Source organism: Lolium perenne, chromosome 2, assembly GCF_019359855.2.
Source record: "Lolium perenne isolate Kyuss_39 chromosome 2, Kyuss_2.0, whole genome shotgun sequence".
Classification (NCBI taxonomy): Eukaryota; Viridiplantae; Streptophyta; class Magnoliopsida; order Poales; family Poaceae; genus Lolium; species Lolium perenne.
Genome location: NC_067245.2, coordinates 7,784,930 through 7,807,997, shown reverse-complemented (window position 1 = coordinate 7,807,997; position 23,068 = coordinate 7,784,930). Strand labels below are relative to the sequence as shown.

Genomic DNA, 23,068 nt, shown 5'->3' with positions numbered 1-23,068 from the left:
TCGTCAAAGTCAAGACATTGCCACCTTGATTATGTTGTTCGCCGTGTCTAGAAGTACGACAATTTCAAATATATCGGTTCAACCATTGCGGCTTTATTTATAAATCGGGACGAAAGTCTATTTCAAGGACAATTTCAAATATATGAGTCAGTTTTTTTTTTGTTCTTGCTTACCTTTGCCTTTGAGGATAGAGCATTCCTCCTCTTTTTGAGTTTGTCAAAGAACCTTGCGTCCTGGTCCTAACTGTAGAATTTAACCTGCTAATTCCTCGTAGTGCAAAATTTATTTTTGAGTCAAGTACTAGCAGATAGTCTAGACTTCTGTGCACACACAACAGTACCAGTTTCCTGTAATATTTGGGAATTGGTGTACCTATATAACAAGTACTATTATCAGTTCAGGCTGATACCATCATTTTGTTAACAACTATCCACCAAGTTGAATAAAACACATACTTTTGTTATTGGCATGTCATGCCTTGAGTGCAACTTTCCAGTGTATACAGCAGCTCATCTAGCACTGGGAGCAAACAAATTGGTTGGCATAACCAAACACTGAACTCTGAAACTAAACACAAGATTTTCCAATGTATGCAGCACATTTGTCTTGAGACTGCGATACAACTTATCTCCTGGCATATACCTAATAGCTTGGTGTGAATGATTATAAAGATAAGACATCCTTGTGCTGGATTATCAGCTCGCGCCTCCAACTCGCAGTTAGCAGCGAAGGAGGGAGATGCAACCTATCTACATCTATATCCTCTTTATATCAGGCTATGTCCTCATGTCGCTTGCCTGCATTGCAGCCAGTTCATGGGCCACGGGGTGCCGCCGCGCTTAACTTCGTAGTCACAAAGCAAAGACTGCAAAATATACACATCAACTGCTCCAGGCCAAAAATTCCCATACTGTATGCCGAGTTTAACTACAGCTACAGCCATATCATCTCCACGGATTCCAAAATTCAACATTGAGCCACCAGAAGACACAGAAGAAGTGCTCAGGTGAACCCGTGTACAAAGATACTGACAAAGATGCACCTCAGGTGAACCAACCATCTTCTCTGATCTTAGCGACTAGCCGTACAGGCCACACTGAGTTAACGCAAAGCGAAACAATCCTGCACCTATCTACCCAATGTTGGCCACGAACGGGACCAGGCGCTTGTGATCCCGCTTCCGCCCAAGGGCGCATGTATCCAACACGCGCCCGAGCAGCAGCCGGGTGTTCTGCAGCGCCACATCTGGCGCGACCACTCCACCATCTGTGCCTCCACCTCCAGCCCCGCCCTGGGCGGCCGCTGCCATCATCACAGACCCGAACCCTGACCCAGCGGCGTACTGGAGCGGCCCACTGCGGGCCTTGAACGACGATTGAGGAAGGAGCATCCTTTCCAAGGCCTTCTCCCCGACCAACCCCCCACCACCGTGGCCGCCGTGCTCGCCGCCAAACCCTCCTAGGTCGTCGGCTTGAGCCACTCCACTGCAGCTCCTTAAGAGAGCCTCCAGCACGTTGAGCGCCTCGGCGCACAGCGCACCCTCCACAAGCTGCGACACCACGTTGTACACCTGGGGTATCTGGGACGGGTCCACAGGGGTCTGCTGCAGCAGCGAGTTGAGCATCAGGAGCACCACACGCTTGTAGTCCAGGGGGCCCCGCTCGAGAAGCCTCAGCAGGTGCCCGAAGGCCAGGGATGAGTGTTTCGGGAACCATTCGGCGCAGATCAGCGGGGAAGCGCGCACAAACAGATCTTCCAAGGAAACAATCTCCCCACGAGAATATGCCATGAAGACCTCGGCGAGAATGTCCAAGGATTTCACGCGGCACCATCCTGCGATGTTTGACGCCACGTAGTACGCTTTCTGGTTCTGTTCTTGCAGAGGAGACGTTGATGATCCGAGGGAGGAGGATGCTTCCTTGGTGAGCTGCAGCCCGAGCCATGGGAGAAGACCCGTGATGTGCATGAGTAGCCTTGTCTCGGGGTTCCCGAATATCGAGTCGCACGTGGGTATTGTGATCCTGGATAGCACCTCGATCGCGGACCCGTGGCTTGCGCTAGACATGAGTCCTTTCAGTACCAGTGGCTGCACGCCTTCGAAAGCAGGGACTTTTCCGGTCTCGGTCACAGATAGCAGTCTCTCTGAAGTAGTTCTTGACTCCAGCCTGTGGAGGTCACTTGAAAACCCATTGACGTCAAATTCGTCACGTGGCATGCTGGAGAGCAACACGTTTTCTGTTGTCCGGTCACGGAAGGTCAAGCGATCAATCACCCTGCAGAACAGTTCAAGCACTTGGCAGTAGATGTGTACAAAGTCGGTGTGCATCAGTGCAACACAGCCCCAGAAGAGCTGCGGGTAAAGTATCACCTTCTCGGGCTCCATGTTCTCAACCATGACTTGTAATGTCAGCAGGTTCTCCATTGCAAAACCCAGAATGGACGGGACAGGGTTACCCAAGCACCTGTGGACACACCTCAGAAGCAATACGCAGCTATCACTCTTAACGCTGGGACATAAAGCACGGTATATCTGGTGCGATCGGCAGGCCAAGTGGCGGGATGTGCACTCCATTGCCCACTTAAGAGCTTCAGCACCCCAAGTCTCACGAAGATCCCCCTGGAAAAAAATAGCACTGACCATGCTTTGTACAAGTGCTGATAACAGTGAAGAGCTAGGAAGTTCAGTCCGGACAAGGGTAGGGTCCTCGTTCTCCCACATCAGGCTACCTCGTTTAGACTGGATGTATTTTATCAAGCTCACCACATGCTGCTTATTCTCCCTTTCACTGCTCTCAACCTCATACAGTTCAAGATGCCGGCCAGCAAGTGAATAGAGGAGATTCACAAGCAAATCCTGGCAATGCTCAAGCACGATGTCTTCTGAGCTATCCATTGAAACGCATGTGACATGGAATAACAGAGGCAAATTTTCACGGAAGTCTTCATCATTCTCGTAGGCAATTTCAGCAAGGAGAATCAAAGCTATGTCGGCGCGTGAAAGCAAGTGCTGGTGCCCCTGTAATGCTGATTGGAGCTCATTCGCATTAATCCCATGAACTCCGCTGCCCCCTTGATGTAAAAAATCATCATTTGAATTTGGCGTGTCAAAATAGTAGTCTCCACTATCTCTGGAGACATGACGACTCCTCAGGTGACCAGCCGAGCTTCGGACACCCATCAACGGCCCTGACATGTTCATTAACGCTGGAAGGAGCTGGCCTGACCGCCCTGTAGTGGGGTTTGGGATGCTGCTTACTTCTGGGGCCAATGGGCTCAATGGGCCAGACACACTTCGTCCAGTGACCGTCGATGTCCGCCAGCTCAAGTTCCCGCTGGCGTTCCTCATTGCACCATCAAGAGAACCACGGACAAGCAGGGGGGACATGTGATGTTGGCTTTCAATTGCTGATGCTACCAGAGAGGTCGTAGGCCCTTGAGAGAACTCCAATACTACATTTGCAGAAGAATCAACCTTCCCAGGCCTAACTGGTTCCTCGTTGTCTTCGAGCATTCTCTGAGATAACTCGCAGACCAGATGATCAATGGTCTGCTGTGGGCGAATTCGAGCGAGATATAGACTTACACGCTTGGCAACTGAAAAGTATGTAGCAAATGCGCCAGTGATCTCTGCTGATGGATTGGCATCACAGTCCTCTATCCCTCTGGTAATTAAGAAGTTCAGCACAGGGATAATATTGCGAGTATTGCTTGCAACGGTGCTCCATAGTTTCTCGATCTCATCAGGAAACTGATCACCATGCTTCCATGTCACATAATAAAGACTTTTCAGCAATCTCTCACTCCACCCAGAGTCCTTTAATCTCACAAAGTTAAGATTTTCTATCCAAGGAGCCATGCATGTGAGGACCTGATGTTGTGCTATAATGTCCACTGCGTCAAGCTGGCGCTGCATTATTTCCTCACATAGATGCTCACTGAGTTCAGGATGGTCCTTGGCGAGCTTTGAGGACAGCTTGTACTGGAACTGTTGATAGGAGTCTGGGAGGTTGCCAACAACAGATGCACGGTAGTGTCCAACACCATCAGCATCATCTTCAGCCCATTCACGGAGAGATAGTGTCTCCAACATCTGGAGGGCACTGTCACGGATCAGTTTTGTTTGATCGACCACCTTGTAGAGGATCAAGCTCAAAAGTATCTGGATCTCACATTTTGGAATTTCTTGCCGCATGTAAACTTCAGCCAGAACACTGAAATACCCATCTGCTATTGAAGCATCTGGAGAGTAGCACTGCAAAATGATTAACAGATGATTGAAACCATCAAAACTTAACAGTGATGGCAAGCGTATATTGAACTGTAAAAACTGTAAGCATAACATCTTCAAAGAAATGAACAAGAAAGACCAGAGAATGATTAAAAAGGAGAGCAAAAGAAATAGTACCATCCTAAGTTGTACATGATTAATTAACAAGATATTGTCACCAAATAATTAACATGCCACTTCAAGAAGAAAATATCAACACATATTTTGGCAGCAAATGCAACTGAATGACTAATTTATGGAGTACACAATGTGTACACAGTCCAATTTGTTGGCTTGTTCCTACAAGTTTGGAAAGTAAGGCATAAAAATAGAAGAAGAGTTTACCTGATCTATGCAAACAGGAAACAAATCCAAATTTGTCTGCAAAATATTCTTCAACGCAGTTTTTGCTAAGAGAACTCGAAATTGACTAGCTTTTTGTTTGTCCTTCCCACCAAAGCGGCCTCCATCAGTATGCTTTGAGTATGATGGTGAATGCCCAAAAGGTGCTCTCGTAACTGGTTCCCCGAACAAACTATTGATCCACAATATTACCCGGCCTGACATCTTTCTAACATTATCATCAAAACAAGGACCATAAAGCAAAGAGGCAATAGCATTCATGGAAGCCCAATTGATAGCTTCCAACTGCTCAGCTATTTCCCTGTCAAATGCAAGCTTGTCAAGTGATTCCCTTGACCTATTATGTCGAGTGGCTTTATAACGTTCAAGTTCACGGCGATAGTCACTGCTGCTTTCCTGCCCCCATGTGCTGCCAGAATCATCACTCAAGTTAAGGAGAAGATCGAAAAGTCTCTTACGTATTCTGTTGTCAAACCTCTCAGACTTTGCATCAACAAACTCAGGAGCTAGATATCTTAAAACAGATGCTAATGCATATCGGAGAGGCTGCAAATCCTGAAAGCTATCGGATGAAGACATGTTGATTTGGCGGTATGTTTCTTCAATAAACTTCAGAAAATGTAAGCGGAGAACAGGCTTCCTAAGCATCCCAGGCCAAACCTTTTCAGCTATCATTCGATGTATGTTTGCAACATGAGTGCGAAGATCCTCACGGCGGGACCTAGCATTCTGCAGATGCAAATACATAAGAAAGTAACTACAATGAGGGAGTATACATTATTGTACCTATAATCATCATTATTATGATCTGGGAAGTCATAGGTATGGATTGGTTTCAAACCACAATGTGCTTGTTCTTGCAGTATTAAATAACAAGTTGGGATATTAGACATGGAATATGGTAAACAAGCAATAGGCTCCCAACTTTATTTATATAAAAGTGATATTTGTGGATGCTAGTAGGAACGCTCGATAAGAAGAGAAGCTTGCCCCAAACTACAATTACAATCTTGCTGTCCCAGAAAAAGCATGACGACAGCAAAATAAGCTTGAGAAGAAAAATCCATTGACACTTGGGGGTCATTGCTCATCAAGCTACATAGCTAAATCCATAGCTATGCAAAGCCAAGTGAATCAAATAACATGTGTCAGCTGAGCAGCAGCGGTCAAGTTTTCAGTAATATGGAAATGTCTATTAAATATTTGACCTCTTATTAAATGAAGATGCTTAAAGAATAAAGAGGCAGTGTGAGTTAAATGCATCCAACAATATAACAACTATACCGACACTGGAAGAAAGTTAAGGCACTGTACCTTCCATTTTGGTTTTGCCTCTGTTTCTGATGAAACATCCTCAAGAAAAGATGCAAGTTCACCAAACATGATTTCACATACTTCTAGATGTGAGTGCCCAAGGGCAGCTGTAGCAGCAAGCTGCAAAAAAAAAAAGGAAAAATCAATTCATGCTTTGGTGCCATGATCAACAAATCATGTACTATGTTGAAATGTTCAACTGAAATTCAGTACACAGTAACCAGGTTTTTTTGGCGGGTACAGTAACAAGGTATTAATAGGTTGTTAGCTCATTATATCCTGCAACAAATCCGTAATAATTTTGCTTGTGTGGACAGAAAAAATAGAATTATAAAACAAAGCGCTTCACCCCTGAATAACAATCTAGAGTAATATGTAAGGTGGGTCTAAGCACTTGAGGTATAATCATCTTACTGCATATCCTTCTGAACCATGGCGCAGTGATGGTAAAATTGTATGGAATATGTCTTTTGCTGCTTTGCTGCTGGATTCTTTGTCAGGTGGGCAAGAGCATGCAAATGTTGCATAAATCAACCACTGATCAAGCTTAGCGTCAGAATCTTGTGATTGTTGAGACTTTCCACCTAGTTCTGAAGGAGTGATCTGCTCAAGTCTCTTAACAACTTCTCTTCTGTTGAGTCATACAATAGAGTAGATAAGATGTCCAGCCGGATTGTCAAATGAATGAAGAAAATTGTGTTGTTTATGAAGTGAAACTTAACAACAGTACATAATATTTTTAGATATTACAAATCTTCATATACCATCCTGAAACCAATATCAACCATTATTGGATGGCAACCAATGGTTCCCAGACCTCTAACAAAAAGGAAAGAAACAAGACCACTGATAATTACTGTCTTTAGACCTAAATCCTTAATGTTTGGTAAGGACACGAACTGACACAGAAAACTGACACTGGTCTATGAAGGAGAAAACCCTGACATTTCATGAATTCTTCTTCCGCATGCCCAAACCATAACGTAACATACTGCAACACTCGTCCATCTTAGTGGAAACATGAATAAAACATGAAAAAATTCCAAACGATTCAGGCCATAAGTGTTACTGATCACATACAAACACTAGTTCTGATATTTACCAAAGGCATTTTTCGTATTCATTTCTAACTGGACCATCAAATCCAATAAAAAAATGTTGGATTCTCACTCCATACTGTTTTTTTATGATTTCTGAAGAATATATCAATTTTTCGACAGCAACAAATGGATCCTGCTCCTATATTAGTTCTGAATAAATTAATTCAGTAAATAAATCAAGGTCAAGAGCATGTGTCAACATTGGTAACAACAAGTTGCAAATCTTAATTGGCCCGGAGGTCATCTTGCGCCTTAACGTAGCTATGGAGACTAGGGCTCTCTCCGAGGGCAAGAAGAGCCTGAGGCGCCTACTAAAGTGCAAGTTGCTTGGACTGGTGTCCCTAGAGAGAACAATCGCGACAGAGATCGAGGATCTTGTGGTTGAAGGAGGGGGATGTGTGCACATGGTTCTTCCACATCTATGCGAGTGGTAGGCGGAGGAAGAACTTCGTGACACTTCTCAAGGTGGATGATGTGCTCCTCTCTGAGCAAGCAGATAAGGCTCATGTCGTGGATTGCTTCTTTGATCATCTGCTAGGCTCGGCTCCCGAGCGTGGACAATTCATTGACCTCTACTTCTTGGAGGCTAAGTTCACAGAAGGGGAAGTTTGGCAGGTGATCAAATGCCAGGAGCAGGATAAGGCTCTGGGGCTAGATGGTTTTACGGGCCCAGATGATTTTACTGGCCTACACCTCAGTTGGCAAATCATCAAGGCCAACGTGATGGAGGCCTTCACCTATCTTTGGTGAGGTGACGGCTGTGGATTCATTGCCCAAGACACCGGATACCATCGAGGTGAAGGATTTCCGACCCATCAGTCTTATACATAGCGTGGACAAGCTGGTGGTGAAGGTGTTAGCAAGCCTCCCTGCAAGTCGGAGCTGGTGGGGCCGCACCAAAGTGCATTCATTCAGGGTAGATGTTTACACGATAATTTCCTGCTGGTGCAAGGAACTGTCCGTTGACTGCGCAGTTCATGTTAGTAATCCTTGCTTTGGAGCCTTCTAGTAGGACTGGTAGGATCTAGTAGCACTGTAGGTGCAAGTATGGTCTAGTATGTTCTAGTGGTACATTTCATATGTAAGTCTTAGCCAGTGGAACACTCTGGATAACTCTAGTAGTAGATAGCTATAAAATGATAGCAGTAGAAAGCTCTAGAAGGCTTTAGAAATCTACATGTTGTACCTAGCTTGTATCCTATAAATAGCACTATGCAATACAAGCTGCATGAAGCTTTTGGCAGCATCACACAAACAGACTACTTCCCACGCACTACCTGTGAACTAGCAAGGCTCAGAGCGTTGGTGAAGATAGGATCATGAGAGATGTCAGCTCCAGTTGGAGGTGTTGCTGGCAGTCCGCCTCGCCATCCGCGGCGCCGTTCCCCTTCACCACCACCGAGACGACCGCGCCACCGTGATGCATGAAGGCGCGAAGTTGTGGTTAAGCGTGTCGTGAAGGACGTCGGTGGCGGTAGTTACCCGATGCTGACGCGGACGAGCTACACCGAATGGAGCCTCATGAAGGTGAAGCTGCAGGCTCGGGGCATCTGGGGTGCAATTGAGCTCGGGGCCGACGACTACCAGGAAGATCGAATGGCGCTGGAGGCCATCTTGCAAGCGGTGCCACCAGAAATGATGGCTGGACTAGCCGTCAAGCGGACAGTGAAGGAGGTATGGGAGGCGATTTGAGCCATGCACGTCGGTTCAGATCGCGTGCGGAAGGGCAAGGTGCAGCAGCTAAAGAAGGAATTTGAGATGATCTCATTCTGCGACGGGGAGTCTGTTGATGATTTCGCGCTACGCCTAACGAACCTCTTCACAAGCCTCGCCACGCTCGGAGCACCTATCGACGAAACTCAAGTCGTCGAGAAGTTTTTGCGGGTTGTGCCGCCAAGGCTGTCGCAGATAGCCCTTGCGATCGAGACCCTCCTTGACACTTCTGATATGTCATTGGAGGAAGTCACCGGCCGGCTGAAGGCAGCTGAGGATCGTCTCGAGTCGCCTGAGCCGACGCGTGAGCATGGCAAGCTCCTACTCACCGAGGAGCAATGGCTAGAGAGGATGAAGGGGCGCCAAGGAGGCAGCTCCTCTAGGCCTGCACGCGGCAGCGGACAGCGACCACGATGGCCACCACGTAAGAAGGTTGGAGAAGGCAACGACGATCGTGCAGCGGCTAGAGATGGCCCGCGAGATGACACATGCCGCAACTGCGGCCGTCACGGCCATTGGGCCAAGGACTGCAGGCAGCCCCGGAGAAACAGGGCATACCTGGCTCAAGCAGAGGAAGATGATGAGGAGCCTGCACTCCTCATGGCGCAGGTCTGCACCACTCCTGCCCCTGCCAAGGTGCAGCAAAGCACTGCTCCAGCTATGCTGGTGGAGAAAAGTGAAGCTCCAGCTGCTGCCATGGTGGTTCAGCAGAATGTTGCTCCAGCCCCGACCATTATGGTGCAAGATAGCACCATCACAGCTCGAGAGCATGTCCCTCTTCACATCGACGAGCCGAAGGAAAAAAGCTTACCTTGGGACGAGCAGCGACGACGAGCGAATCGAGGGCTGGTACCTCGACACCGGCGCTACAAATCACATGACGGGCCATCGGAACGCCTTTGCTGAAATTGACCGTACAATCACCGGCACTGTCAAATACGGCGACAGCTCGGTCGTGGAAATCAAGGGCATGGGTACCACCATCTTTGCAGGCAGAAATGGTGAACACAAGGCTCTCAACGGCGTCTACTACATCCCACGCCTGAAGAACTCGATCATCAGCATTGGTCAACTTAACGAGAGGGACGCATGCGTGCTGATCAGGAGAGGTGTGCTTCACATATGGGATAAGCAAGGACGACTCCTTGTTCGGGTCACACGCGGCCGGAATCGCCTCTATCTCCTCCATCTTGAGATTGCGCGGCCAATTTGTCTCTCTGTCTGCCGCGATGATATTGCTTAGCGCTGGCATGAGCGATTTGGGCATCTCAACTTTGATGCTTTGGAGAAGATGGGACGCCTCGCCATGGCACGTGGGCTGCCACGGCTGGAACACGTGGAGCAGCTGCGACACATGCATCATCACGAAGCATCGCCGCAGCCCGTTCCCTCGGCAAGCAAGGTGTCGTGCAAGGAGCCACTTGAGCTTGTCCACGGCGACCTCTGCGGTCCCATTTCGCCGGCGACACCTGGAGGCCGGCGCTACTTCTTGATGTTGGTGGATGACGCCATTCGCTACATGTGGGTGATGCTCCTGGCAGCCAAGAATGATGCAGCAGATGCCATCAAAAGAGTTCAGGCAGCAGCAGAAGCTCAAAGCGGACGCAAACTGCGTGTGTTCCGCACGAACAACGACGGTGAGTTCACCTCAATGGATTTTGCAGCCTACTGTGCTGATGACGGAATCGAGCGCCACTTCTCCGTGCCATACGCCCCACAGCAGAATGGCGTCGTCGAGAGGCGGAACCAAACAGTGGTGGCAATGGCATGTTCTTTGCTGAAACAGAGTATGCCAGCTGAATTTTGGGGGGAGGCGGTCAGCACTGCTGTCTTCCTCCTAAACCAAGCTCCCACCAAAGCCCTCACAGCAAAGACTCCTTACGAGGCGTGGCATGGCCACAAGCCGGCTGTCCACTACCTTCGCACCTTTGGGTGCTTGGCATATGTCAAGGAACAGGGAACCTACGCAAGCTCGATGACCGCAGCTCTCCCGTTGTCTTCATTGGCTATGAGGATGGAGTAAAGGCATACAGACTGCTGGACCCAGCTACAAGGCGTGTTCGCATTGCTCGTGATGTTATCTTTGATGAAGAACGAGGTTGGGATTGGGCATGGGATTGGGCAGCAGATGGCGGCGAAATCCCCAGCAGCAACTTTGACGTGGAGTATATCAGCCGTCATGCCACAAGGGTGCCTAGCCAGGTGTCCAGTTCAGCAGGGGACAGATCTTCGAGATGTGGGGCTCAAGGTGCCTCAACCAACACCCCACCAACGCCTCCATCAGCTCCAGCAACAAGTGCTGCAACCGCATCAACCCCGGTTTTCGTCACGCCACCAGCACATGATGATGACCGACTGGATGCTGCGCATGGAGACACACATGTTCTCTATCGTAGGGTCGAAACCTGATTGGGACACTCTAAGCTAAACCTGGGCTCGCAACGTGCAACCTCGACTCTGAGCTACACTTGGCCAGCACGGGGGAGCCATGCTCATTCGCAGAAGTTGAGCGCGCCAAGGCATGGCAGGCAGCCATGCGCGAGAAAATTGAAGCAGTGGAGCAAAACAACACATAGGAGCTTGTTGACCTGCCACACGGGCATCAACCAATAGGCCAAAAAAAGGGTCTATAAGTTGAAGAAAAATGAAGCCGGCGAAGTAATCAAACACAAAGCACGGTTGGTCGCTCGTGGCTTCGTCCAGCAAGCCGGCATAGACTTTGATGAAGTCTTTGCTCCCGTCGCTCGCATGGAATCAATCCAGCTGCTGCTTGCTTTGGCTGCCCAGGAGGGGTGGCCCGTCCACCACATGGACGTAAAATCAGCCTTCCTCAATGGAGAACTGAAGGAGGAGGTCTATGTGAAGCAGCCACCGGGTTTCATCGTCACCGGAGAAGAAGGAAAAGTCCTACGGCTGCGCAAGGCCCTCTATGGTTTGCGGCAAGCTCCGCGGGCGCTCAAAGAAATGGGCTTCAAGCAGAGCGAGCACGAGCACGCAATCTACCGACGCATCACGGGTGACACAATCTTGCTCATTGGAGTATATGTGGATGATCTGATCATCACAGGTTCGTCCAAGGGAGCAATTGAGAGTTTCAAGGCCGAGATGAAGACAAAATTCCAAATGAGTGACCTTGGATTGTTGTCATTCTATCTTGGAGTTGAAGTCCAACGGCATGGCGATGGCATCAGCATATGTCAAGCACACTATGCCTCGTGCATCCTGCAGCTGGGCGGAATGGAAGGATGCAATCCAGCACAGACCCCAATGGAGGAGCGGCTCAAGCTTAGCCGTGAAAGTACAACAAAAGAGGTGGACGCTACGAAGTACCGACAAATCGTTGGCAGCCTACGCTACCTCGTCCACACCAGGCCAGACCTAGCATTTGCTGTTGGGTTCGTCAGTCGTTTCTTGGAACGACCCACGGAGGAGCACATGATGGCGGTGAAGAGAATTCTTCGCTACATCGCTGGCACGCTACCGACGGAAGACAAAGGATGCACATCTAATTGGTTACAGCGATAGTGACCTAGTCGGTGACATTGACACTAGGAAGCGCACGAGCGGCAATCTGTTCTTCCTCGGCAACTGCTTGGTGAGTTGGCAATCTCTCAAGCAAAGGGTGGTTGCTCTGTCTTCATGTGAGGCAAGTATGTTGCAGCCACAACTGCAGCAACTCAAGGAATTTGGCTGGCTCGACTTCTTGGAGAACTTCAAGGAAGAAAAGCCGAGACAGTTGAGCTAATGGTGGACAGCAAGTCTGCCCTGGCATTAGCCAAAAATCCAGTCTTCCATGAGCACAGCAAACATATCGATATTCGGTATCACTTCATCAGAGGCTGCTTGGAAGATGGAAGCATCAATGCCAGGTTCATCAATACTTCAGATCAGCTCGCTGATATTTTGACAAAATCACTTGGGCGAGTAAAGTTTCAGGAGCTGCGAGCTAGAATTGGAATGGTCCAGATCAAATCAAGCATGAAGAGCAAGGATTAGGGGGAGAATTGTTAGTAATCCTTGCTTTGGAGCCTTCTAGTAGGACTGGTAGGTTCTGTAGGTGCAAGTATGGTCTAGTATGTTCTAGTGGTACATTTCATATGTAAGTCTTAGCCAGTAGAACACTCTGGATAACTCTAGTAGTAGATAGCTATAAAATAATAGCAGTAGAAAGCTCTAGAAGGCTTTAGAAATCTACATGTTGTACCTAGCTTGTATCCTATAAATAGCACATGCAATACAAGCTGCATGAAGCTTTTGGCAGCATCACACAAACAGACTACTTCCCACACACTACCTGTGAACTAGCAAGGCTAACAGTTCAAAGACAAGCTCGGTGTTGTTCAAAGTTGACATCACCAAGGCTTTTGACACAGTGAATCGGGCGTTCTTGGTCAAAGTGCTCGCCAAGATGGGGTTTGGTGAGAAGGGGTTGTCAATCATATGTTGCCTACTATCCACGGCATCTACGAAGGTGCTTCTCAATGGCATCACGGGTGGGCACACTAGCAACAGGCGTGGATTACGACAAGGGGATCCTCTCCAGGTTGGATTTGGCAGCTTGTGCTGCCGTGGTTGAAGACTTTGGGGAAGCATTGGGCTACACACAAATCTAGCGAAGTACGTGGCACACCTCCTTCGGTATGAACCTGAGCACGAAGTTCTGGTGCAACAGGGCTTGCAATACCCCATCGACGCATTTCGGGTGCCTCTTGGCATTAGGAAGCCCACAGTTGCTCAACTGCAGGGCGTGGTCGATGGAGCCGCATTATGCTTCCGGTTTGGGGGGCGGGGCTTATGATCCGTGGAGAAAGGACGACCCTTGTGAGATCCCACTCTGTCAGTCATGTCGATTCATGCCATGCTCTCGTTAGAGCTGACCGACAAGACCCTAGAGGCCTTCCTTGGCATTTGCAGGGGTTCCTATGAAAAGGTCGAAAGGATGTCAAGGGTGCCCACTGTTTAGTGGCGTGAAACAAGGTGACCTCTCCAAATGAGAACAGAGGTATTGGGATCCCTAACCTCAATCTCCTAAACCTTGCACTCTGATGCTGATGGACGTGGCTGCAGTGGACGGATCCGTCCAAGCCCTGGGCAGCTCAACATACAGATACCGCCTAGGGCGATGGCCATCTTGGAGGTGGCAACATAGACCAAGTTGGCCAAGGGGGGTAAGCCGCTTTTCTGGGTGGACCGTTGGCTTAATGGCCGGCAAATATAGGACCTCACCCCGAACCTTGTGGCGGCCGTCCCCAAGCGCATTGCCCAGACACAGACGGTACAAGATGGCCTGCAAGGTGGCGCGTGGTTAAGAGATTGTGGCCCTAATCTCAATGCGGATGCTTTGAACGGGTTCTTTCTCGTGTGGGAGTGCTTGCCGACAATCCAGCTGATAGAGGACGAAGACACCTTGGTGTGGAGATGGGAGAGCGATGGGGTCTACTCATCTCTTCTACGGAGAGGTGTTCGGGGTTCCACCACCGACACCGCACTGGTTGCTGGTAAGAGAGTAGACTTTAGTGGGGAGCAACTCTTGCTGCAAGACGGCGTTGTAAACTCTGCCTCTTGGCACTTCTTCTATAATATATGATACACCTTCCAGTGTGTATTCTGATGGATAAGTCTTTGTCCTATGGTCTTTGAGGAGATGCTGCTGCAGATGGTCCTTGTTAAGGACTGGCTGCAGCACATAAATGGTCCTTGTGAAGGACTGGCTGCAGCACATAAATGGTCCTTGTGAAGGGCTGGCTGTTAGGATAGGATAGCATCTTTGACTGCTTTTAGGGGCATCAAGGACTGGCAGTTAGACTAGCAAGGACTGGCTGTTAGACTAGCAAGGACTGGCAGTTAGACTAGCATCTTAGCATAGTCGTGGCTGGCTAGCAGCTATATATCTGTATCCCCAACCCTTAGGTTGGTTATGGCATTGTGTGAGATGTGTGAGAAATAAACCAACGAAAATTACCCCAACTCTCCTAGTGTCATCCTCTCTCAATGAGAGTAAGCTTGAAAAGGCTAACATATTCTAGATTAAAAAGAAAAGAGCATGTGCCAACTGAGCATCTCAGGTTCTGAACTAGTCAACTCTGCATCTAAGGAGGTATTTAACATCCACCACAGAACCAAATTGTATTCATCTACAAGCTTCTGCTCAAAATTTCTTGCTAACATGGCATTAAAAAAAAAGACCACCTAATCCAGCATACAAAACAAAAGATCATACTGGGTGGCAGGAGTCACCTAGCATATTAGCAAACTAAATCATATGTACAACAACATTTGTAAGGTGCAAGGGAAGAGATTGAGAGAGATTGCTATAAGGCCGCCGCTCATGAGATAGTTCAAATTGCTAGGCATGACAGCAACCATGTGGTGTGGAATCTGGTGTCTAATTTTATCAGTTGTCTTTGCAACGAAGGACTGCACAATAACTCTAACAATTTTTGATACAGTCTAACTTTCCCTGAAAAAATAGGTACAACAAAAATCTAGGAAAAGACCAGAGTTCTTGCCTCGCATCGTGCACAGAGGTCGGGCAAAGTTCAGCTGCGTATTTCACAATTTCACTAAGGTAGCGGGCCCATCTGCTTTTATCAGCACTCTCCACGATGGATTGAAGCGTCACGTCCAAAGGGATGGGATCCATCTCACGTCTCAGATCGTAAGGTCGCCCTGGATCCCAATAACAACTCTGAACAATGTCTTCCTGCAAATTTATTATGATTTCATCACGCGATCAAGCATATTAAGGTTCAATACAAACTACAAGACACTCTGGGGTTGTTAAAGATATAAGAAACTCACCCCATTTTCTTCTATGATGTCAATGATAAATATTGGTTCTGGTTCAAGTTTTAGTTTACTGTCACCCCATTCATTTGTCGAGCAATCTCTTAGATCGTTTTTTAGAGCTCTAACACATCGCAATAACTCCAGAGCTGTAAGCCGTATTTGAACATCAGCGGAGCTGAGAAAGACAAGCCCAACTGCATCCATTTCTGAGGCACGGAATTCAGATATATCTCTGGACCTAGGAAGAGGAGATCTCTGCATTGTATCGCTTCCTAGGCTCGAACGTTCAAAATTTTGAACATCTTTGGTCAGAAGCTCCTCAGAGAGGCAACCTCTCCACAAGCGCATAAGCTCTACTAAACGTCCCAGTGAATTGAGAATTAAAATAGGGATCTCGTCAGGGAGTTTCAGGATAAAATTAGCCATTCCTTTCAACACAGCAAACCGACGATTAGGCAGGTATCGTACAATCCTGTTCAACACTAGCACGGCTTCTTCACGGACAACAGGGTCAATACTTGTCACATGTTGAGGTATAATCTCAGTCATTCTATCATTACGGCCCACCTCTTCTATCAAGTATGGTATACATTTAAGAACGGATCTGAAGAGTGATCCCTGAGATTTGTCCTTCGTTACATTATCTGAAAACAATATATTAGAAATTAGGGGTAATTCGAAAATGGAAGAGTGGATTAAAAAATATTAGCTGCTTTCACAATTTCAGTTTCATTAGTGCCCAAAAGATGGTCCAAAATTAATCCATAGAAACAATAGTACTTGGCAAGTACTTCGATCATTTGGTTCATATGATGATGTAGCAACATACCAATTGTAGCCTTCGAAGATGTGAGAAGGGCTAGGCTATAAGCCTTGCTACAAGACCTTAATATTGACTCGATAGCTGCCTTGACTTTTGGAATGTAGTGGCCAATACCAAATGCTGAAATTACGGGGTAAACATATTGTTTACCATGTTGTCACAAAATAATTAAGTTTTAAAAACTGATACTGCTCCGAAAGCGATGTTACCTTGGAAAACATCGAGGCCAATTTGTCGATTTGATGGAGAGACAACAATCTCAAGCAAAGCCCTAAGACCAATAACCTTTGCTTCGCTTAAACTATCTTGTTTCAACAGTTCCAGTATCATATGATTCATTGCAAAATCCAGGTTGCTCTCGGCTAAGGTCACACAAAACTCAACAAGTTTATCATGCTGGACATCTTGAGTCAGCAATCCTTTCTTCAAAACAGTGAGCAATTGAGATGTAACACTATCCAAATAGTCCCACACGTGATTTCTGGGCTGATACTCTGCATATACATTTACATAAAATTTAACTAGCCGATGAAGACAATCTAATGCCATTGATCGGTGACTCTTGTCCTGCATAATATACAATCAATCAGAATTATGCTTCGTGCAGGACAAAGGAAGAATAAGTAGTAAGATATTATGACACGATAATCTTGTCCTTGTGATTAAATCAAATGTGACATAAATCACCTTAAGATACTTATACAGGATCTCCAAATGCTGAGAAAAGTTCTTGTTGAACGTATGGGAATCACCAAGACAAAGTAGAAGAGTGACCAGTGGAAATCCAACCTGCAAAGAAGATTTGGCATTAAATATTATATAAAACAGAAAATATGTGAAGCAACAGGAAGTCAGAAGCTAGAAGTGAAACCAAAATAATGAGAGAACGAAAGGATTCTATTGTTTCCATTCACCCACAGCCACCATTAAAACAACTTAATTCACCCACAACAATTAAAAGCCACAACAGTCATGTGTCATTAAATCATCGTACTTGCTAGCGAATAAACTGTAAATCAATTCGAAAACGGAGTGATTTGATTTATATAAGGAGTGCAGGTGTTGACCATGATTTACAAAGGGTAAGAAAGATAAATCTTTGGGAAACAGACCATTTGTAGAATTAATAATATTAATAAGGCAGTGACTGATATCTATGACAAAAAGCAAAAAAGAAAGTTTTTTAAAGTAAAAGGTGAACATAAAGCTCCATGATCATAATAAGGAAGTTGTCAAGCATTGAAAACAATTTGAAGGCAGGCTTGCAAGTTCCCAAAGTGATGAATAGCAAGAAGATTAAGAAACAAAAGCAAAGATATACAATTTTTTAGCAAATGCAAATGTTGAACTGTGTAAGTATAAAATGAGATCTCATGTCATCAACTTACAGCAATATGCTTGCTATGCTTATCCATCCAATACATGAGCTGGACTCTTATTCGAGAAACAGCATCATACCAAAGTGACAATGCAGATTCCACACCCAGTGGAGGCCAATAATTTCTACCTCCCTCGGCAAGTGGGGCCAGTATGCTTGAGAGCATGTTGCACAAAGCATGTTGCAGTTCACTCTTTCTTTTGTTTGGAGGTCGATTTAGAGGATTTGCTTTTGCAATGAAGGATACTGAAGCATTCAGCCCACCCTCTGTCTTCACCTGGGCAAATGAATTATGGGGGTATATAAGCCATCATATAGCCAGAAAGAGCATTGCTGTTAAGTTGTTATGCAACAAACAAGTTCATGGATAATGAACTGAACTGAGTATAGATCTTTCTTGTGTAAGTGAATATATTTTATTTGGAAACAAAATTGTGCAAAGTCAATGAGACTCCATGAAATTCAATGTGTCAGACTGATCATGTTACAATTTGGTCATTGAATCCTAGGAGTTGGACCACAGTAGCATACTAGCAAACAAAATTCTTAGGAAGTTCCTACATTTTTTGTCAACAAATGAAAATTTTATAGAATAAAGCTTCTATAGGTCATGCTAGAACAAATCAGATGGGCAAACGCATGCATTTTGAATACTTATGAATTGGTACAAATATTAATGAAGTAGTCATTGTAGAGTCAAACCCCCAATTTGAGGTAGCGCATCCCATTAATAATGTTGAGCGTCTCACTTCTAGCAACAGGAGTATCAACTCGGCGATTATTAAGCTCCATAAAAAACCTCTCAGTCACAGAACTAAACCTGCACGAGTCATCAGTCTTCAGTAACTTAAACAAAGAGACCACAGGAAATGAAACAGCTTTTGCGATGCCTCTAAAGTTGCAAACGCCACCCAGTGATCCATAAAAGTAGGATAAATTAAGAAACAGACCTGATAAGTGATAAAGCTCCTAACAGCTGAGCAACAAGATCTAAGAGGAGACCTCGCAAATCAACCAGCGAAGGATAATCTACTTGGCTGACAACCCTGGAAAAAGGCAAATGAGGTAAGGAGGGACCCGGTTTCACATGTACATAAGTTTGCTTCTTATGGCAACTGAGAAGCAAATTTAAGCCATGGTTTCAAGGAAATTGGCACATGTAAACAAAACAAGTCAGCATATCATCATTGTACGCAAATTATTTATATGTCTTTCTGCTGAAATGTAGAGCAAGAGTCCACCCATTAAAAAAAGCTGAACAAACTCATCCAACCATTTGTAATCAGTGTATTATTCTCTCTTCTTTTACCAGATACCTTATTTCTTTCTGTTCTCCAGCGATTCCCCAGCTATGTGCCCATCCATTGCGTACGGATGTCCTACCGCCGCTGCGGCTGCTGTGCCTAAAAACCATTGGTGCCGCAGCCGATGCCTACCCCACCATCTCAAGCAACCTAACTCCCTTGCGCCACCGCAATACCACCCTCCTCAGTCCTCAGATCCCAGCCCCGGCAGACTGGGTACCGGTGCCAGCGCCACCCGCCTCCCACAGTCCCACCTTCCCTCTACGGTGGAGTATTCCCATGAATCTCACATCACCGGGTAAACCCTAAACCTTATATTTTTGTTAAGTTGTTTAATATGGCAAGTATTTGCTCATTTGCTAAGAATTGGATGTTCAATGTATAGCGGCAAGATTGCACAACCTTGTATGCTGTGTCATTACCATACAACAAACCACATTTAAGAAGGCAGTAAGTTCTCACCTGTCTGCATTAATTAGCCAATCAAATACGAAGCTTTCCAAGCCATTCCAAAGTTTCTCTGGACAAAGTAATGCATAAGTTAGCCAACTGTTTTTTAAAGTAATGAACTGTAAAGTCCTCGCAGAAAAAACAAGCAACAGAAATAACCTGTTATTCCCTCTTGTGGGCAATACTCAGCAAATCGAATGCAGGCTGAACTGAATATGCACTCAACAGCAAGCTGGGTATGGGAAAGGGAAATCCATGAACATATTAGACAGGACAAATGCATGATGAAAAGTTGGGGAAAGAACAAGTTTGAAAATCAGGGATGAAAATGCTTGCTACAGACTATTTGTAACTATAAGATAACCTATGGAATGCATATCTGGTGATCTTAATTGAGCATATACAGTGGAAGAGAATGTGGCTTTTTGTAAGAAAAACACATGGTCGGTTGATAACAGACCTTCTTTTGGTATGTCGAGGCATCATGGGCACCTTTTGGTGATTCACTGGGCAATAGTGGTGTACAAAACTTCAGTGAGAAGTACAAGATAACAGAGAGTTTCTAACGTTACAGTAAGCAACAGGTCTGAAAGCTCAATGTAAAACAGACCGAAATCTAAGACTACCAGGTTGAAGTTTTTCAAGTGTTGACATCAATCAACGTACCTTTCTCTCCACCGCAGAAGAGCATCCAAGAGAGGTAAAGGTGTGTGCCTTGCCACCATGGCAAGTGAGTCCAGTACTTGCTCGTAGCTTGGATCAGATGGCCGTAGGTATTGCCCATCCTGCTTATTTACTAAAATTTTAGGCTCGGATAGAGTTAAACATTACAGCATTTCATTTTCCGTTAACATAAGGCGTGGGGTGCGCAAATAGTTCCTCTATGCTTTCCAACAGAGCAAAACGCACAAACCATAAAGCCATATCATACTGTCATAGTGTCATGTTTAGTAGTGAGAAGCACATTGCGACAGACTCCAGTAATAAAAAACTATACGGTTACAAGAAAACAGCATTTAAGAGAAACAGCTGTCATGCCCACGACAAGCTGAACAATCAATGTTCTTCAATACCAATATAACACAAACACGTGTTGCAGACGCATGAATCAATAATAACTAACCAGCGCAAGCAAGCAGGAGTGAAAATCCAGCATTTTCAAAGCACGTGTGCATGTCGCTGCACGAGTAAACCAGATGTAACGCATCGGCCTGGCAGGCGACAGACTCGTGTAAGGACAAACTATAAGGTTACAGTACAAAGGCATTTCAAAGAGACTGCGCCATACCCACGACAAAACCGAATAATCAATGCTCTCTGATACCAACATACACGAACACGAGTTCCAGACACATGAATCAGAAAGAATTAACGAGGGTGTGCAAGCAAGAGTAAAAATCCAACATTTTCCAAGCACGCGTGCATCTCACTGCTCTATTGAAGCAAATTCTACCGCCTCTGGCCCACAGGTGAAGCATTGATCAGACCTTCAAACCTAACTGATACTCCCTCCGTCCAAATGTAAGGCGTCTAAGATTAGTCGAAAGTCAACGTCTTCTAACTTTGACCAAGTTTGTACAAAAGAATATAAACATTTACAATACTAAATTAGTATCAACAGATTCACCATAAAATATATTTTCTCAATGAGTCAATTCAATATTTTATATGTACATACGTTTTCCTAAATAATAGACAAAGTTAGTACAAGTTGACTTTTGACTAATTTTAGACGCCTTACATTTTGAGACGGAGGGAGTATCTTTCTTTCGAAAGCTAACCAAATGAAAAGAAACAGCGTCAAGACCACCTGGACGCAACCAAACAACCAATGTTCTCTGGTACCGACACCTTGCTAGTGTATAGTTTGGCATAATGCTGCTTTGGATGGTAAATATGTGTCTATAATTTTTAATACTGCTAGAATGCACAAATAGCTCTCCTACCAACAGAGTGAAAAGGCACATATCCTGAAGCCATATTGCATTGTTGTGTAATTAATAATGAAAAGTACATGGCGATATAGGTCCAGTAATAAAAACTATAAGGTTAAAGCGGCATTTGAACGAAACAGCGTCATGCCCACAACTAACCAAATAATCAATGTTATCTGATACCAACATACAGCGAACACGCTATGCCGGCACATGAATCGGTAGGAGTACTAATTAAGCAGCGCATGCAAGCAGGAGTAAAAACCCAACATTTTCCAGCCACTCAGTGCGTGTGGCTGCAGGAGTAAACCAAATGTGGCTGCCTCGCCTGGCAGGCCACGGACTCTAGTAATGAGAACTATAAGGTTACAAGAGAACGGCATTAACAGGAACCGCGGCATGCCAGCGGACACAACCGAATCTATAATATCTTTCAATATTTTTGTAGTCAGGCTTAAGTATCTCAATGGGGGCAGAAGACATTGTCCGAATTTGCATACTGTTAGGACCCATCTAAATTAATGCTAATTCTAAAGGTTTTGTCCGAAGTGGAAATAGTAATTTCACATTCTCATAATTACTAACCATCTCACACGCTCTTCATTTAACTTTATGTGCTTCTTTTTTCTCCGTGCCAAAGACCATGATTGGTGGCTTAAATTCTTATCAATAGTTATACTCCAATTGTGTTATAGGATAAAACCATAGTATGTTAAATTTGGGTGCTTGGCTCTGACTAAAAAAAAATCTGCCAAGCTTATTTTCGATTGCTCTTTTTTCCGAGCAAAATGTCTGTTACCAATTACCGCAGCAACCGCTGGGTATCACCTACTAATCAATGTTCTCCAATACCAACATCAACATACACAAACAGGAGTTGCAATCCAATCGACGCGATTAAGGCGAATCCTAGGCGGCAGGATTAAGCGGCGAACCCTGGGTGGCAAGATACTTATTAGAGCAGAACACCTCGATTCTCGTTCACCGCGCACGGAAATGGGGGGAATCACCTGGGCCTGGGCGGTCTCGATGCGGCGGCGGGCGAGCGGGAGGAAGCGGGCGAGGAGGGAGTCGACGATCTGCCTGGCGGCGCCGCCGGCGCTCGCGTCGTGGGTGGCCGACGCGGAGGCGTGCGGCGTGGGGGGTAACGGCGGCGGGTAGGAGACACCCGCCGCCGCGATGGCGGCGAGGTGGTGGGAGGAGCGCGGCGTCGCCAGTTCGCCCGACGAGCTCGGTCGCCACGGACGGGAGGGAGGGGCCGAGACAGTGTCCTCCCTATTAATTCCTACTCCTACTTCTTTTACAAACAAAAACCACCATATATTTATAGTAGCACATAATTTAGCTATATCTAGCACAAAATAAGGATGGAATATATAAGAGAAATGAGCAAATCTTCGAGGTATTTTCAACTTGTTTCTAGATTGCTTATCGAGCCATTTTTCTTCTATTTTTTAGATAAAAGGCTCCTTTAAAACTTGATTTGACGTGGATAGCGAGCGCACAGGCGCTCGTTCGCTGGGTTGGGCACACCCTTGCAAAGGAGGATCTATCTGATTTGTATTGCATTAAATGTATTTCGTTTTTCTTTTAAAAAGCAATACAGAGTAACTTTTATTTTAAACTGAATGTC

The 23,068-nt window shown here is 45.8% G+C and overlaps 1 protein-coding gene across 3 annotated transcripts; it reads right to left on the bottom strand.

Annotated features, from left to right (window-relative positions):
• Positions 1-438: 438 nt before the first annotated feature.
• Positions 439-22,578, bottom strand: LOC127331052 (uncharacterized). Of its 3 annotated transcripts, XM_071825845.1 has the most exons (17): positions 22,446-22,578; positions 20,168-20,286; positions 19,962-20,007; positions 19,661-19,733; positions 19,514-19,571; positions 18,698-18,793; positions 18,450-18,567; positions 17,758-18,024; positions 17,057-17,158; positions 16,579-16,936; positions 16,376-16,489; positions 15,559-16,190; positions 15,267-15,460; positions 6,359-6,575; positions 5,945-6,064; positions 4,613-5,359; positions 439-4,252 (listed from the first exon to the last, which is right to left on the bottom strand). In XM_071825845.1, the coding sequence occupies exons 2-17, from the start codon at positions 20,224-20,226 to the stop codon at positions 1,133-1,135; spliced, it is 6,321 nt and encodes a 2,106-aa protein (XP_071681946.1). In that variant the 5' UTR covers positions 20,227-20,286; positions 22,446-22,578; the 3' UTR covers positions 439-1,132. The 3 variants fall into 3 exon arrangements, with proteins under 3 accessions (XP_071681946.1, XP_051213093.1, XP_051213094.1); XM_051357133.1 differs by lacking the exons at positions 18,698-18,793; positions 19,514-19,571; positions 19,661-19,733; ... (1 more) ...; positions 20,168-20,286; positions 22,446-22,578 and having other exon boundaries at positions 18,497-18,567; XM_051357134.2 differs by lacking the exons at positions 18,450-18,567; positions 18,698-18,793; positions 19,514-19,571; ... (2 more) ...; positions 20,168-20,286; positions 22,446-22,578 and having other exon boundaries at positions 17,828-17,853.
• Between the last annotated feature and the right edge of the window lie 490 nt (positions 22,579-23,068).